Here is a 19,241-nt window from a genome sequence, read left to right on the forward strand (position 1 = left end):
AAGGTGTGGGAGCCTCAGGGGATGGGGGAGGGAGGAGAGGGGTCCGGGACTGGGAGGAAGGGGTGAAGATGCAACTATAGCATAACTAGACGTCATGGACACAGGGTGAAGACGTGCATACTTCTTACGAGCCTCAGTGTAGGTTAAACGATCAAGGGACTTATACTCCTGTATATTCTTTTCCTTCTTATATACTGGGCAATCTGATGAATGTGGAGAATGATTGCCATGACTATTAACACATACAGGAGGGGGAACAGGAACTCCCCTCATGGAGTGGACGTCCATAGTCACCACAGAGAGGTGCCTGTGAACAGTGGGAAGACATGTGTTCAAAACGCAAGCACTTAAAACACCTCATAGGAGGTGGGATGTAAAGCTTCACATCACATCAATAAACCATAATCTTTACTTTCTCAGGGAGGGTATCCCCTTCAAAGGCCAGGATAAAGGCACAAGTATCAATGCAATTGTCCTTCAGACCCTTCTGAACAAGCCGAACAAAGTGAACACCCCACTGTCAGATTGTCACGAAGTTCCTCATCAGTTTGAAGGATGAGGTCCCTGCGAAAAATCACACCTTGAACCATATTTAGAGACTAGTGGGGGGTAATGGACACAGGAATTGTGCGAAGATGGGTACAGGCATGAAGGGCTGCAGACTGGGCAGCTGAAGCAGTTTTGATCAGCAACGTACCTGACCACATCTTGCTCAGGGAGTCCACTTCACCAAACTTGTCTTCAATGTGTTACTCAAAGAATAAAGGTTTGGTATTGGTGAAAGTATCCCCATCAGTCCTGGTGCAAACCAGATAGCGGGTGAAAGGCTTTGCCCCTAGCCGACGGGCCTGACCCTCTTCCGAGGGGGTAGTCATGGAAGGGAAGGCCAAAGGGGCAGGAGAAGCAGCACTAGAAGAATCAGTTCCAAGCAGAGAGTCAGCCACAGAAGAACGGCCAGAGTTCTGGACCAATATGCGTTTCATTTGCATAGCATCCGCCCTGACACCACCCCCTCCGATCAGGGGCTCTCCTCACGGGCATCACCCAGCCACAGCCAGGGCCGTCTGGCATGGCGGCCATTGCCAGGAGTTCCGATGCTCCATGATGACAAGCATCCACTCCAAGGCTTGCATGAGGTGGTCACAGCTCAGGTATCAGAAGTGTGTTCCCTGTGTGTTCAGGGGGCTCAACCAAAAGGGTACATAGGGAGTGAGGTACCAGTGATAAACACAATGAATACGAGACTTGGTGACATTCAGCTGTGATCTTTATGTGGAGGGTCCAGACTTGAGCCAACACTAACAGGGCCATGTTAAAATACCAAAGCCAAGTTTTATATGATGGGTGAACATAGCAGTAGGGATTATTTCTATTCAGTGCCTCCCCTGTAAAATCAACGAATTTGTCGTCGAGTTGCTATTCAGATTTTATTTTCTACTCAGATCAATTGGCCTTTATAGAGTGTCTCTTATAGAGACAAGGACATGTAAATCTGTGAAAATAGATGATGCTCTTTCTGTAACAAACATTTGATCTAAACTTTTATTGGATACTGTATCAGTATTTTTTAGGAAATACCACATGTAAGAATAATTTCTGGGTTTCTTTCAGTGAACTCTGCTATTGCTAGTAAGAAAATTATGCAGATAGATTTAACTGCAGCAAATGCTCACTGTGATATGAGCAACATTGGCACAAGTTTTTAGGAATGTTTGTGTAAAAACAATGAATACTATTGAAAAAAAGCTTGTTTTCACTGTATACGGCCAGTGGTAAATTAAGAATTCAATTGAAATGTCACCTGATAGCAGCTATCTGCATCATAATTATAAGGCCTGTGTCTTAGTAGGATGCTGTACATTGTGCCTCTCAAACCATTTATCTTTTACAATAACTGTGTACATTTTTAGGGTACATCATATTCCATTAATCACAGTTTCATATTTCACACAAGTTGATTGTATTATAAAATACAAAACTGAGACACCTGATATACTTACATCTTCAAACCACATGATGGGAAACAGTATGTCTGGGAATGTGGCAACTTGCTTGATGTCTGTCACTTGGCTGACCGCCAGATTTATCTGAATTCTGGCTCGTGCACGCAGCGAAACCCCAAGGTCCTGAAAGACAATGGGGCAGTGCTTAGAAAGTTGGTGATAAAACTTAAACAAGTTGTATTTTATTAATTTTGTGGTAATTAAAGCACATTTAACATTTCCCTGAGTGATATATGATCATTCACAATATGGCAATAAAAGTGTACTTACTGGTTGTACATCAAGGAAAAAACCATGTTTATCCTTTTCTGGCTTGCTTATGCCTTCAACGGCATCAAGAAACTTGGGATCAGCAAGGTAAAAATGTGGGAAGGACAACATGATTGGTGAATCTGAAAGGAACAGAACAGACAATAAGTACTCATTTTAAGGAAATTATTAATTAGCATGGGTTTACACTGTCAAATGTATATATTTTGTAAACATAATTTGGCATTCTCTCTCATCATCATTTTACTCTAGATAAAAAAAAAATTAAAGCTGTATGGTGGTATCTTTCCCTGTATAATTACAAAGGCAAACAGTTTTGTAGTTTGTCTTCAAGTAAGCTCACTGTTTCCCATTCACACAGTAAAATAAGAAATTTCAAAACTTTTAAGAAAAACAGAAAATCTTGTAATGTATCAGTATTAACAACAGACAAGCAATGTTGGCATGATTTTAGATATGAAGCAACCTAACATTATAAGAGAAGGTATCCAAATAATCAACAATTTTGACAACCTGGGATAGATGATTGTACACTTCCCTAGCCATGTAGTCAGCATGTCTGAGTACCACATGCAGGATTCTAGCTCAATTCCTGCAATGCCAAGGAATTGTCCTTGTTGTGGAGACTAGAGTGAGGTATAGTCAACTTTGTAAGGCCAGTTGTGGATCTGTATGAATGAGAAATAGCAGCTCCAAGGTTCAGAAAGCTGACAACAGCTGGGGTGGGAGGGGGGGGGGGGAGGGTCGAATCCATGCACCTCCACACCATGTCCCCAGGCCATTCACAGAAGATCACTTGGCAGGTGGGCAGCATTGTATAGTTTTCATTCATTTTTATTCTCTCAGGATCTAAGTGGGGAGTTTAGTTTAAGAGGTGAATAGTACACCTCCATCCAGCAGGCTGCTCTGTTGTGCTACTGATGTGAATGAATGAAATTATAGGTGTACTCTGATGACCTACAAATGAAACATGAAGTAATGCACTTTACAATTCTTGATCAGTGAGTCTTCACATTATTTTGTAGTACATTTACACATTTAGATTCCATGTTACCTCTGTTTAAGAGTAAAATATGAAAGTAAAATGATATTTTTATTTTTATCTGTTTCTTTGATTAAAAGCTAATTAAATACTCATGAAAGTGTTAACAATGAGGATAACTCTTCATCAGACTTGGCATTATCTATATTTGTCATGTGGACAGGAATTTTATTAGCAACGAAAGAGATCATATTTTTAATGAATGTTACTGCAGAAATATTTTTTGCACTTATATTCATATTTCTAAACAGAAAAGTACATACCATACTGGCACAAGCTAACATTGAACAAGCCATGTGGAGTACAGGGTGGTCCTCCCGGGCAGAAGCATTCATTTTCAGGGTTCTGTGCAACTTCTGCAAAGACATCCTGTGGAGGGGTAAAGCGATAACCCATCACTCCACCATTTGTTTCCACTTCTTTTTCAAATCTGTAAAGAATTAAACTTTTTATAAACAAAGTTACAACTCTGAAACATGCCTAATTTTCCTTTTCTTTACATTAAACAATTTACAAAGCTGAAATCACTCATTTAAAATTGGACTAATAAACTTAAATGACATACAGCTTTTGGCTGCCACTTCTGTTATGTCAGATCAAATATAGTAAAATGAAGCTTACCAAGTGAATCATTGGCTTATTTATGGGACCTAAATTTCATATGGAGATTCTTTTGACAATAATGGAAATTACAATATCAAATTGGCAAAGATGAGAAAAGGTAATCATGTATACCTGATTGATGGTTAGTTGGTTGGTTGATTGGTTGGTTTTGGGGAGGGGACCAAACAGCGAGGTCATCGGTCCCATCAGATGAGGGAAAGATGGGGAAGGAAGTCAGCTATGCCCTTTGAAATGAACCATCCTGGCATTTGCCTAAAGTGATTAGGGAAATCACAGAAAACCCTAAATCATGATAGCTGGATGTAGGTTTTGACCATTGTCCTCGCAAATGCGAGTGATTGATATGTAACAAGCTGATAACATTTTAGAAGAAGCCATTAATGTTAACTAATATTAACACTGAAATGACTAATAATTAATAATATTTCAATAAAATGCGGAAAAACCACAGCAAACTGCTGATCTTCAATGTTTATGATATCAGCTTTTCATGTGAACAAATTCAATGAATGCAGTGTCACTGGCATTTTCATTAGAATATGGTCACAAATTACAACATATATTAGTTTGGTCTCCCAACCCAACAACATGGTGCACCCGTAATGTGGTATTATTGACAATTTCTCGCAGCATATCCAGTAGAATCAGGGTGATATGTCATTCTGTGCTGTCCTTCAGACCAAGGAAGGTCTGGATACATTCCTGATAGACGTCATCTTTCAGATATCCCTATAACCAGAAGTCACATGGATTTAGGTCAGGGGATCTGGAAGGCCACATATGTTTAAATTGCTTAGAGATGATGCAGTCAAAACCAAAGGTTCCTTGAAGCAAATCTTTCACCTGGCAAGTGACATGTTGTCGCTGCATCTTGCATGAAAATAGTTGTGCAGTCATGTGGAAACAGTTGTAGGACCCCATAAGTGACAGTTATGAGCATTCACAGCACCATGCAGAGTAAAATGTGACTCATCCATCCAAAGAATATTCCCCAGCCACATATCATCCATTTACATGTATGCAAAAAAAATGTAGGGCATTCATGGCATTGCAGCCTATCTTGGGGCTTATTTGGTGCACATTCTGAATCTTGCAAGGATGCCAATGTAAAGTGTGCCACAAAATCTTTTGAACTGTTGACCAGAGGACAGAGAATTCTCATGACACAGCTCAAGCACTGGCTGCTGAGTTTAGGGCATGTGCTGCACAGTTGGCTATCAACAATTGCCATTTTGGACATTCCATGTCAAGTGGTTTAATTTTTTTAAAGTACCCTGCTTGACCATCTTGGATTTTACTGAAATTTTGTATGTAGAGTACCACATGTCTCACGTGAACTTTGGTTAAGTTTTAGATTCTCCAGCCGAATACTTGTTGAGCTACAGCTGTTTCCTTTGAGCTCTAACATCTCTCTTGGTATTTTTTTAAAAACATGAAACTCAGCTAACTTCTACAACTTTTTGCACTTGATTTAATGGCAACAATAATTATTATTTCTGTGTGTGCCATGAGTAGATAAATTGTGTCAGGTTAGCCTTAAAAGTTGGCATTCTAAAGAAATTAAAAGTTCAGAGTTACATATAGATCCTTAAATAATTAGTAATAGATATCAGATTTGAAGATATAAATCTACAAGTTGTACATTTAAAATCTATAATTTGATGTTGCCAGCTCTTTTTGTTACTTCACTAATTTAGTGTAAAGTTGACTACTTTTGCAAAAAGACTAAAAATAGAGTATTTTCAATCCCATGTTGTACAGAAGTATCTTTTAGAAACATTTCAAACCACTCATTACAAACAGGACGTTTTGAACATCCTATAAAAGTGGATTAGATTGACTAACACTGGTACACAATGTCAAAAAAAAAAGGGCTAAATTTGTACAAGTCGCAGGACTTGTGCAAGTGTATTACCAGTTTTTTTGCCACTGTGCCACCATGTTTGTTTATAGATCCCTATTATTTTGATCCCAAGTGTTCTGTTGAGTCTATTGTTTTATCTGTTGCATTTTTTGGTGATGGTCAGCATCATTCTGGGAATCCATTGCAAATTCTAAACATGAACAATGCCGTATGAAACCTAGTATACAGGTTTTCAGATTCACATTAGTATTAATTTTCTAATTAGCTTAATTTGAACTGGACATCAATGAATCAATTGATAATGATTATCCTGTAGCCAGATACACTGTTGGGTGCAAATTGTCATCAAAATGCCACCACAGCTCATTTTATTCAAACAAAATTGGGCTCATTTCTCTTAGCAGCTTATCAGAAAATGAAAAATATCTTATTATTTGATGATCAAAAGTTAAGCTTAAGAACAACAACCAGTTCTGCTTGCATCACTAAGTAAAGTACCTCCACAAATATGAAATGAGCCAAAAGTCATGCTGCAATCCATTTGAAAAGCAGAATTGCTTTGACAAAGGCGGTTTGTTAGACATTACTTTAGCAATGTCCAAGGAATTAAAGTGACCAAAAGCAACATCAACTTGATTTTCTGATGATTTTGATTCCAATGCTTCAGACCATTTGGATGAAAGGTTGACTTGTTTTAGCCACTTCTACACTGAAAATATGAAAAATAAGCAGTAGAGACAAAGCTGGATACATGAAACAAAAAATTGAATGTGTGCAAAATACAGTAGCAGAAAAAATAAGGTATCTCTGGAATGACTGAAGACATTGCACAATCTAATCACTCTGCTGAATGAAGTTTGTGTAATGATCACACCGAGCTTATCAAAGAAATGAAAGCAAAAATTGAAGTATCCAGTAGATCAACTGAAGTTCAGTTATTGACTATGGCCCCAAAATGTTGGTCAATAGAGGAAACAAGTTTGGTATTTCTGAACACAAAACAGCTTGGAAAGTTACAGCAGAAAAAGTTATTGGTGCATTACTTAATGCAAAGATTGGCAAACCACTGTCAAAGAAAGTCATTAATAGATTCAACAGTTTCAATGAAGACAACAAATACAGCAGTATGTGCCCTGGCCAACAGAACTGTGTTTTAGTTCAACTTGGTGGTATTAAAATATAAAAACAGAAGTAGTTGCTACTATGCCATCTTGAAGAAGTTAACACGCCCTATCACAATAAATATGGTGCTGAAATTTGTTTCTCCAAATTCTGCAACCTCAGGCCAAAGTGGTGTGTAGCTGTTGGTGCTTCAGGCATTCATTCCATCCATGAATGCACAATATATCATAATATTAAGCTCATGCTGGAAATTGCTAATGTTGACTAAAGTGCGCGTCATATATCTTGGCGGCCGAGTTTAGGTTCGTTCTGCGCATCTGACGTCACAAAACACAGTCAGCCAATGAACAGAGAACGACGTTGCCAGATCTCAACAGCAGTGCAGAGCACGGACGAGTGTCTTCAGTTTTAGAAACGTTCAGTCATAAATAAAGTAATAGAACAAAAGCAATGTCTTGATAGCAGACTTTCTTTTACAGAAAGTTTGGAAAAAGCATTCTTTATACCAACTGCTTCACATTCTATTAATTAATTAAACCAAACAACCAATAAGACTCCTAATTCAGGTGATAGCAAGGAAAGGTGTTTGTTTCAATCTCACGAACTGCTTTTTCGCCATAAAGAACAGCGGTAATTGTTTATTTCCTATTGCACTTCGACGAAGCGTGAGTAATTCATAATCGTACCACCAGTGTTTATAAGTAGTTGCGTGAGGTGTTAGAGTCCTTATGGAGTGACACTGTTCGATGAGCTGAGGTAGCGGAACGGTTAGAGTGTTGGGCTGCCAAGTGAAAGGTTATGAGTTCAAACATTCTGCGGTGCTTGATATTTTCTTTATTTAAAAACAATATTGGAGTGCCTTACTTCACGAATTTTATTCGTTTGAATGAAATTTCTAGTGCTTTGCCCCTTCATTAACTTTTTCGCTGCTGCAGACACATGCTCCCCGCATTCTGCACTGTGCGCGATTTTGTCATCACTGCACTTCTCGCCTGTGCAGACACGTGGTGTTCCCACTGCTTTGCCACACTTATCATTCGATTTCACAAAAACTATTTGGCCAAAAAATTTGATTTTTACACGTCTTCTTGCCTGATACCTTCCCCCCATAAATGACTTAATTTTGTTTTGATGTGCAGCATTAAATGTAGTAAACCATTGCACGAAATTTTGAAGAGTTCGCAGAGGTAAAAGTCCATAGCGTATACTTTCCGTATGGTCGATTTTAGTTGCCACAATGTAGAGAATGAAATGTGGGCAAGAATCCTAAATTTCATATAATATTTACTGTATAACAATATCTCATTTAATTTAAGTACCACATAGGTGTCGTATGTAATATTGAGAAATATTCCGTCTTTCGCGACTGTAATAAAAGTTTTATATACACACGGCGTGTTTGGCTTTATTTTAAAGCACTTCCATCGGTGAAAGGTATGGCACATACACAATGGTATTCATGTTCTATTTCTTGTTTTTGTTCCACAGTCGCAGTTTTACCAATGGTATTGAAATATATCCCTCTTCTGCAACTGTAATAAGTGACTTATTTAGACCAGACGCGTTTCTCTCTTTTGAAGCATCATAAGAGGACTGTATTTTGTGTCCTCTATTGCCAAGTCACCTTTCGTAGTTTTGTGCTGCGGTAGCACAATATTCAACGTTTGTGTTGGATCATCAGTGTTTTAGCAAATAATTGCTGCTTGTGTGTGCCACACACAAAATTATATTTGACATAGCTCTGAGCACTTCACTGACAGACGGTATATTCAAGTCCTAATGTTTTTGTAAGTCCACAGTTTTGTTTAATGTATTTTGTTTACTTCCTTTTGATTGATTGAAGTGCTTTAAAATAAAGCCAAACGTGCCCAGTGTAAGTAAAACTGTTGTTACAGTCACGAAAGGTGGAATATTTCTCAATACTACATACGACACTTATGTGGTACTTAAATTAAATGAAATATATAGGTATCTTGTCCACACTCCATTCTCAACATTGTGGCAACTAAAATCGACCATGCGGAAAGTATACTCTATGGACTTTTACCTCTGCAAACTCTTCAAAATTTTGTGCAAAGGTTTACTATATTTAATGCTGCATAATAACTGCGTTGAACATCGAAACAAAATTAAGTCATTTATGGGGGGAAGGTATCAGTCAAGAAGATAGGTAAAAATCTAATTTTTGAGCCAAATAGTTTTTGTGGAATCGAATGATAGAGAGTGTCAAAGCAGTCGGAACACAATGTGTCAGCACAAGCGAGCAGTGCAGTGACAAAATCGCCCACAGCGCGGAATGCAGGGAGCACGTCTTTGTAGCAGCGAAAGGGTTAATGCGGCCGTGGTGGCTTTACTTCATGAACTGCGCACTCCCCCCTACACGTAAGCTTGTGAACTATGCTATACTATGGTGCTGCTTCTATTGGCACATGAGTCGTGTGCAACTGGCAACGCAGCAATCTCCAGCGTTGGGCGGGCATGCGCGAGCCGCCAAGATAAAAGAATTGAACTATAGAAAATGCTAACAGAAAAGGTAGTGTGTGATCTGAGTGCCAAGGACTGTATGATGCATCATTGTCAAAGCTAACCTGGTGAAAATGCAGTTAAACTTTTCTTGGAAGAAATAGTCCACCACAGGGATGCAGAAGAATTTATTGAATTCAAACAGTGGGTTCACACTGACTATGAAACACTAGAAACAAATGTCTCCATAGTGGAGAACTTTATGGAAAAACCCTGAAAGACCAAAATATACTACTCCAGTGATGTCTCAGCAGCATAATATAAAAACTACAAGAACTATGTGAATTTATGCAACTGTAGAAGTGATTTCAATATTTAGGCTGAAAGGAACTTCTTTGGTACAAGCCATGGGAAATGATGGAGTTGGTGGAGTGACTAAATGGTTGGCTGCATGGGCAAGCCTCCAAAGACCTTGATCCAACCAAATATTGATGCCGAAGAATCTCTTCAACTTTTGTGATCAAAATATAAATGGAATTAAATATATTTTTGTCAGAAAAACTGAAATTGGAGAAAAAGTTTCAGAAGAAATTTGGTGATAAAACTGCACAACAGCTGGTATGAGAGAGCATCACCAACTTGTACCAGTTGACTCAAACTGAATTTGTATCTGCAGAGTTTCCAATGACATGATATATTTTGTTGCCAGAATTCTGACACCACTATTCTGTATTTGAAATTACCTGACCTGTCCCCTGGTTGATATGTTGCCTGTATTTATGACAACAAATAGTTGATTGGCAATGTTGCTGAAGTTTCAGTTGAAAAAAATGTTGCATTGATCAAATTTATGCATCTCCCGGGTTGTGCTCATTTCTTTCATTGGCCAGAAAGGCAAGATGTATGTCGAATTCTGGAGCAACACCTGATTTACGTGCTTCCTGCTCTTTCAGTCACATAGTCTGGCTGGCAATATAAATTTCCAGAAACCATGCTGAAGGAAGTGGCTTGTAAATGTAACAGGATGTGAGAAAAGATTACTATCAATTGAAATCAAGCTGTGGACATTGGCTTGGGAACCATATAAGATACGAAGTTTAGGCTTGGGGTCCCATGACAAGATGCCTAATCATTGGCATGGGAACCAGGCAGACACCTACTTGAGGCTTTGGAACCATGAGTATGAAACCAAATTACAGACCTGAGAACCTGGACTAAGAAACCCACTGTACTGGTATGTAGGAAAAGCCAAGGATAACCGCTGTAAGCTCCCGCAAAAGATGTATTTTGCTATGCCGGAAGGCTAGAACAAATGATAAAGACCTCATTCAATTTTTTGTCATCTTATGTCTTGAGTTCTCGTGGAGAGAGGACATGTTTAGATATGAGATGCATGTAGTAGCTTTCACAGTATCTGAATAATAATTTCTCTCAGTGCAAAAATATGAGGCCTTTTTATTTTCTTCCGTGCACCACGAAATGGTCATGCCACACCCGCTGCCTGCAAATGAGGAGGAAGTCTGATAAAAATGAAAATTACATTACCTACATGGTCAATCATAAGTTTTGTGGCATCTGAAGAAGAAGCACCTAACAGGAGTGTGCAGATCCTGACTACATGAAAGTAAGTTAACGTTAAAGCGGACTCAAAGGAGACGTAGTATAAAAATCCAAAATTTGGGCATTAATTGAAAATAACTGATTTCTATTAATCCCTTTATTTATGCACCCTTTCTTATTATTGCTATTTATGTGCATACATATATAAATTTGCACACCACCTGTGGCTGGTATTGCATGGCTATCGGGTGTGACCCATTATGGCAATAGGGTTCCCAGTTCAAGCTCTGGAACTGGTAGTGACATCACCATGGACCAATGCAATAGAGTACTAATAATTTCTCAATAACAAAAGCATTAAAAGAAGTCTGTATAAAAGAAAAGTCAGAATTTGAGTATTAAAATAAAAGCTATTGTATGGAAATGCTCTCTTTTCTTAGGGCACTGTATGCTAGTGTTATTTCATCAAATCTACTTTTCTAGGAGGTTCAAAACTACTCTATCTAATGAGAGTAGTTTTAAAATGTTTTCTAGAAGACACTTTGGTGCAACATGGGATTGAAAGTACCCTATTTTTAGCTTTTTACCAAAATCATCAACTTTACACTGAATTTGTATAGTAACAGGGAGAGCTAGCGACATCAAATTAAAAATTTTAAAAGAAAAACTTTTAAACATGCTATGCATCAAATTTGACATCTATTACTTAATTATTTAAGGAGCTATGTAACTTCAAACTTTTAAATTTTTTATAGTGTTAATTTTTTGGCTGACTTTGATACAGTTTATCTCCTTATGGTGCACACAGAAATAATAATTATTATTACAATTAAACAGAGAGAAAAAAGTTGTACAAGCAAGCTAAGTTTCATTTTTTTATAATATACCAAGAGACATATTAGGTCTCAAAATTGGTGAAAGCTCACTGTGTTTAACCAAAGTTCATTTGAGACATGTGGTACTCTACCTACAAAATTTCAGCAAAATCCAAGATGGTCGAACAGGGAGTCCTAGACCACTTGACATGGAATGACCCATTGGTCTCCCTGCTGCACCACCTAATTCATCTGCTTCTTCAGATTTCTTGGCCATATTCTTTAGCCCATTTATTGACATGTGGCCTCCTCACAGCTGTTTCTGATGATATTCCCACAGTGCAGCACTGCTATTACTGATGTTCTGATAAAATAACTTAACTGTCAGTGCATGGTCTTTCTTCTCAGTAGTCATTTTGTTTCATATGGAAAACTTCAACCTTCATAACCCTATATACCAAGAGTCACTTCAGAAAAGACAGCAATAAGTGTCACCTAGTGACACACAGCATACCAACATCAAAACAGAAAAAATTTAACATTCCGACTGCTTACAGTGCCACATTTTCACTTTGTGGCAGAAAGTGGATCTAAGTATTTTATTTTTTTCAGCATACTCCACAAGCCCACAAATTAAAGAACATATGATGGTTCAGCATACTGCGGTGTATACAACCTGCATTGCAGCACTCTGAACATCATCAGTTTGATTATAGCCACTGGTTAAGTTGCTAAATGTATCTGCCTGTGTCTCTCTCTTACAAGGGTCATTCAAAGAAAGATGTGCAAATTAGACACACTAAGGAAAGATGGCACATCATTAGTGAAAATTAGGCAGTTGGTAACTGATGTGTGGACTGCCATTAACAATTTGAATTACATGGTCCTATCTAAAATTCTGTGTATACTATCTCAGCTACACTAAAGTGGCATAATATTTACTTTTTGGTATTAATGTTTTTCCTGGCAGTTCTTTCTTGCAGTGTTATGATCTAGGTAGTATGTTCTAATAGCAGATGTGTGTGCTAAGGAATCTCATTTAAACTGCCTTTGCAATATTTTCTGTCTGAATTAACTTCAGTTTTTCCTACATCTACATCTGTATCAATATCCTGCAAACCACCTTACGGTATGTGGCTGAGGGTAAATCTGGTACTACTAACTGGTACCCCTTCCCTGTTCCACTCTTAAATAGCACATGGGAAAAATGATTGTCAGTAAGCCTCTGTATTAGCTCTAATTTCTCAAATTTTCTCATTGTGGTCATTTTGCAAGACATATGTGGGAGGAAGTAATAGGTTGTCCAACACTTATCAGAAAGTACTCTCTCAACATTTCAATAGTAAACCTCTCCATGATGCATTCTCTCTCTCATGTAGAGTCTGTGACTGGAATTTATTGAGCACTTCTGGCCAGAGGATCATGTGATGAGATGTATTGCCCCTCATTGGATCTTTTCCATCTCTTCTATCAATCTTCCCTGGTAGGAGTACCAGTTTTATGGAAAGTGCTCAAATTTGTCAACCAAGTGCCTTGTAAGTCACTTATTTTCATGGATAAGTTACATTTCCTTAATATTTTCTTCTGAATCTATCCACCATCCGTTTTTCATACTATCCGTTTTATGTGATCATTCCACTTAACGACACTCTGGATAGTTACTCCTCGATTTTTAATGGTAGATACAATTTCCAACAATTTGTCATAAGTGGTGTAGTTGTTTGGTAGTATATTTCTTTTTGTATGTATGTGCAGTACGTTACATTCATATATGTTCACGGTCAACTGCCAGACTGCACCATTCCTATGTAGCTCTTTCTGCAAGTTGATACTGTCTTCTGGCATTGCTACTTTCTTTTAGACAACTGCATCATCTGTGAGTGGTATTGAAGAGCTTTTGACAGTTTCTACTAGATTATTTACACACATTTAAACAGGAACAGTCTTATCACACTTCATTGAGGTACTCCAGAAAATACCTTTACACCTGTCAATTTTGTTCCATTAAGAGTGACATGGTGAGTTCTGTCACAAGGGAGTATCTAATCCAGACACAAATTTGGTCCAATACTTGATAAGCTCATTTTTTTTCACTAAACAGTAATGTGGGACAGTGTAAAGTGTCTTCCTGGATTCAAAGAACACAGTATCAACATGAGTGCCCTTGTGTACAGCATTATAACCCTCATGAAGTAACAGGGCAAGCTGAGTTCCACAAGATTTCTCTTTACAGAATTCATGTTTATTTTTATTGAGGATATTTTCAGTCTCCAAAAGCTTCATAATTCTTGAGCATAAAGCACATTCCATAATTCCATAGCAGATTAACATCAATAATATAGTCCTGTAATTATGTGCATCTGTCTTATGACCCTTCTTGGAAACTAGAATGACCTGTACCTTTTTCCAGTTGCTGGGTACAATCTGTCACTCCAGTGAACTATGATAAATTGCTGTTAGAAAGGGAGGAAGTTCATTCTCATGATCTTTGTAGAATTGTACAGGTATCTGGTCATGATGGAAAGTTCATTCTCATGATCTTTGTAGAATCGTACAGGTATCTGATCCTGCTGCTTTGGCATTACCAAGTGATTGCAGTTGCTTTCCCATTCTGTGATCGATTATCTCAATACCTGTTATTTTTATGTTCATAGGATGATTGGTAGGAGAGACTACTATGATCCTCAATGGAGGAATAATTTTGGAAGATGAAATTCAGTATTTCAGCCTTTTCTGTTACGTTTTGTTTCACTGTCAGTAGAGTTAATGAGTGACTGAATAGATAATTTCAAACTGCTTAACGATTTTACTTCAGACCAAAACCTCTTAGGTTTCTAAGTCAGATTGGTTGACAATATTTTATTTTCAAAGTTATTGAACACTTCTCTCATAGCACTCTTTATGCTCATTTTCACTTTGTTCAGCTTTTGTTTGTCAAGCTAGATTTTGACTTCTCTTGAATCTGTGATGAAGCTCTGTTTAGATAACAGTTTTCTAACAGGTTTACTAAAACAGTGCAGGTTTCTTCCATACATGAAGACCTTGCTCAGGACATTCTTGTCCAAGGCATATTATATGATGATTTTTTTCTTCATTTATCCTTCACATAGAGGAAAAAACTCCACAAACTATATAAGCAACAATCAGTATTCGAGTGAACTTTTAAAGATTGAGGATTTATTTATGTACACTAATGGACAACAATGTTCTTGCCCTTTTGCCAGCTTTTGTGTTGAAGAATTTCCTCAATTTAGTTGAAAGAAAATTCATATGCATACACAATTCAATATTTTAACATTAGAAAATGTGACACCTATAACAGTCACCATCTGTCAAGTAGCTAACTAACTTTTGAATGTGAAGTTCATTAATAATCTCATTAACATCAAATAAAATCTTTGAAGTTTTCCATAAGTTAGCTGTTTTCCTTTCAATGTGTTTCATTAATGACTGTCCTTTCTCAGTGTAGAACATAGTTAACATTATAGTGAAATCCAAAAAAGTTATTTTCAAAATCTGCTGATCTGTTACAAGAAATACACCTAAGGCCTATCAGAGATATACTTACTGAACTACATTTATGGAAAATATTGCCAATCTTCAGTAGCAGTGAGTACCATATGAAGGATGAAGGCAATACAGAATAACAAGTAGAACATTTTCCTTAAAACATATCTAGTGCTGTAGAAGGACCTGTTTCACTCTTGCACCAATCATAAGAATAATAAGAGTGCAACTGTAGAAAGTATGTTCACTATATGAAAAGAGTTAATGTATACTTCTTTTTTATAACTTTGGTATAAGGAATATGCTATGCACCTTTCATGTAAATTATGACCTCTGAACAGTGGTGGTGGTGGTGGATAGCGTTTAACGTCCCGTCGACAATGAGGTCATTAGAGACGGAGCGCAAGCTCGGGTTAGGGAAGGATTGGGAAGAAACTCGGCCGTGCCCTTTCAAAGGAACCATTTGCCTGAAACGATTTAGGGAAATCACGGAAAACCTAAATCAAGATGGCTGGAGATGGGATTGAACCATCGTCCTCCCGAATGCGAGTCCAGTGTGCTAACCACTGCGCCACCTCACTCGGTCTCTGAACAGTAAGATAGGTCTCTGATGTCATTGTGGTCAATCTCTCATTTGACCTTCCTCACAGTAAAAATCATTTAATTTCATGAGCAATTGTCTCAGATACATGTTTATAGATTTTAGGTAGTGCTTCTTTCCATACTGTGACTTGTTAGTGAAGGAGCTTTACGTCTATTACTTCAATAATGTCAATAATTAGAAAAAGTGTTTATGCTGCTGTGCTTGCATAAAAAATCAGATTTCCTCTCATTTAAAGTTCACAGTCAAAACATCACTAATTAATACAATGCTTCATTTGTCCTGTTAAATGTAATTCTGATGATAGATGCCAAAATGTGTTAAGTTGTGAAATGCATGTACATAAAAAGCTATCAAATGAAACATTGTGTTATTTGTTATAGAAATTCCAGCATTAGACCATAAAGATTTATCATCATTCATTATTTGATTCCCAGCACTGGCAAAACATATAATTAAAGTGCAGGTCATACTAGTTGTGTTAGCACATGATACCAATAACAAAAATGATATTTACCTGAGAGGTAGCAGCCGACATAGATCTTTGTCATAAACATGGAGAGTTGTACTTTTTGTAATTTGTGGAGGAAAAATTGATCCATCACTACCATTAAGTCTGTTACATTCCTCAGTTTTCCAGTGCGGCAGATGAGTACGGCCATTGAATGTATCAATTAAGCCATAATGTGTGATGTCATCACCACCTGTGAAGACTGTTACATTGTCCTTTGCTGTACCATTTTTCTGAAACATTTTATTACCTGTGTTAGAATAATGATAATATATTACTGGAATAATCACAAGGATTTGCAGACAGAGTAGCTACCATGTGGTTTACTATGTGGCAAGTGGTGTAATTATGCAGGTACTGATTATACAGTGGTATCATTTGGATGTACAGCAATTAATAAATATGGTTTATCCAATAGTTTTGATTTTTATTCTATATGAGATTGTGATTTGTTTCCTCTACGCCTCCCTCTTCCACGAAAGTTATATGAAGTCATGTTCTGCGCCCCCCCCCCCCTCACCTCCCCCCCTCCTTCTCACTCGGCTCATGTCATGGATATGCTTTTGTTTGGATATGCACTGTTTAGAGTATAAAGTTAAAAGCAGACCAGCAGTATTTGTGAGCAGTTATTGTTGTAAGACTAACTGGTGCTTTCTAACCACTTTTCTGCTTTTGTGTAGAATGCATAAATGGAACAATTAACCTTAAAATAATTGTTTGAAAAATGCTTATCTATAAAAAAAATTGAAGTGTGAAAACTTTTAGTGTCATAAATAAAATACTCACCCCATACAGAAGTCCGAACTCTTCATATGGAAGCTTCTGTTCTTTGCTGACAACATCCTTTGCAAGTTTGAGCAAAGGGTCTTCATAACCCCAAAGTAGCTGGGCCACAGACACTTCTACAAAAGGTTTTATTTTCAAGATGTCCATTATGGAGGCCATGGCCAGTCGCAAGAAACGTGCTGCATGCTTGCTCTGAGATGTTGCACTCTGTTGCAGATAAGAGAGTAAATATGAAGTTGTTACAAACAAGAACATACCAATATAAGGCTCTGAAAGTATGTCAACTTTTAAAGTATTTTTTGTTTTACAAAAATGGAAAATTCTGAATGAACCAAACAATCAAATTATCAGTGAATGACCAGATTGGTTTTCTTTCACTTGATATTTAGCTGCATATGCAAGTTATGTCTAAGTAACTAATAGTCTATGGACTGCAAAGACAACATAAATTTTCACCGCATTTGTTTATGCCCTAGCAACATTGCAGGGGTGAAGCAATAAAAGTTCTTGGGTGCAGTTCAGTTGTATAGCTTAAAAAGCCCGTTAATTGAAATAATGAAACATTAACAGAAATTTCATTTGTTTAAATCTGGTAAATGAAAAAGACATCACACGCTATCAGGCTATGCATATAAGAAAATTGATCATGGTGGAGAAAGAATTACATAAAAGGTAAGAGTATGGTCCTCATTTGGCCTTGAGAGATAGTAATATCAGTGGTATTCTAAGTGTAGGGATTTTATCTACTATCATTCCCATTAATCAATTAATAATTTGTATCCTGTGGATAACATCAAGAAAGGACATATGTATTCTATGGATACTACAGGATTTGGCAGTGGACATGGATGTGTTAAAGAAAATGGGAGGAAGGAAAGAAAGGAGAAAGGGTGGGTTCAACATTGTGTCAATATTGAGATCACTAGAGAGAGAGCACAAGCTCCAATTGCTTAAAGGATGGGGGAAGAAATTGATCATGCCCTTTCAAAGCGAGCACTGTGCCACCTCACAAAAAGTAGAAGGGGGCCATATTCTGTAACTTTTTAATAATCATTTGCATTTCTCTAATTATAACTGTTCTTTTATTTACTTTTCATGTAATTATATTTTACAGAAATTCTTCAACTTTAGATATGTGTCCAGCTCCAAATTATGTATTTTAACACACAACAGAAAAATCCCACACTATGCAGAACTGGCATCAGATAGTAATGGAAAACATGTTGCTAGATAGTTTTCCCCACCCATTAACATAAAAATATTGAACTAACTCCTTTTGTCCCGTGGACAAAATACTGTATATGCTGAAATATTCCAGTATATGACTACAGTCTAATAACCCTGAAATGCCTTAACTTAGAATAGATGTGCAACGCGACCTTTGTATCTTGGGGGAGAAAGGGTGGATGTAGGAACAACAGCTTTGTCGAATTTAAAAGTCTATGCTCTCAAAATAAGAGTGATCCATCTGCCAATTGTGATGAAGTTATAGTATTATTAACGTGTGCTTGAAGGTGAAAGGTGTTTATCACCATATAGCAGAGATGCTGAGTTGCACATAGGCACAACAAAAAGACTGTCAGAACAGAAAATGAGCTTTTGGCCAACAAGGCATTCATTGGAGATTGAACACACACACACACACACACACACACACACACACACACACACACACACACACACACACACACACACACACACAGAGCATTACCGACAAACAAATACAGTGTATGGCTATGGGCACTTGCATGGCACCATCCCATGCCAACCTATTCATGGACCATCTAGACGAATCTTTCCTGAACACCTAGAATCACAAATCCTGCACCTATTTCAGATTCATCGATGACATATTCATGATGTGGATTGAGGATGAGGACACCCTGTCCACATTCCTTCAGAACCTCAACACGTTCTATCCCATTCACTTCACCTCAACCAAACAAGCCACTTTCCTCAATGTTTACCTCCACATCGAAAGATGGTTACACCAGGACCTCCACCCATATGAAACCTACCAACTACTATCAATACCTCCACTTCATCAGCTGTAACCCATCCCATTCCATTCCA

The 19,241-nt window shown here is 37.6% G+C and overlaps 1 protein-coding gene across 2 annotated transcripts in view; it reads right to left on the bottom strand.

The window, feature by feature from the left end:
- LOC124711192 (scavenger receptor class B member 1) overlaps positions 1–19,241 on the bottom strand; it is a 685,541-nt gene that overhangs the window by 8,328 nt on the left and 657,972 nt on the right. For both annotated transcript variants that reach the window (XM_047241121.1, XM_047241120.1), the window contains 5 exons: positions 17,169–17,375; positions 16,389–16,615; positions 3,579–3,745; positions 2,274–2,395; positions 2,001–2,126 (listed from right to left, as the gene is read on the bottom strand). In XM_047241121.1, the coding sequence (XP_047097077.1) occupies positions 2,001–2,126; positions 2,274–2,395; positions 3,579–3,745; positions 16,389–16,615; positions 17,169–17,375 (849 nt within the window). The remainder of the gene's footprint in view (positions 1–2,000; positions 2,127–2,273; positions 2,396–3,578; positions 3,746–16,388; positions 16,616–17,168; positions 17,376–19,241) is intronic.

The sequence above is a fragment of the Schistocerca piceifrons genome, chromosome 8 (assembly GCF_021461385.2).
Source record: "Schistocerca piceifrons isolate TAMUIC-IGC-003096 chromosome 8, iqSchPice1.1, whole genome shotgun sequence".
NCBI classification, from domain to species: Eukaryota; Metazoa; Arthropoda; class Insecta; order Orthoptera; family Acrididae; genus Schistocerca; species Schistocerca piceifrons.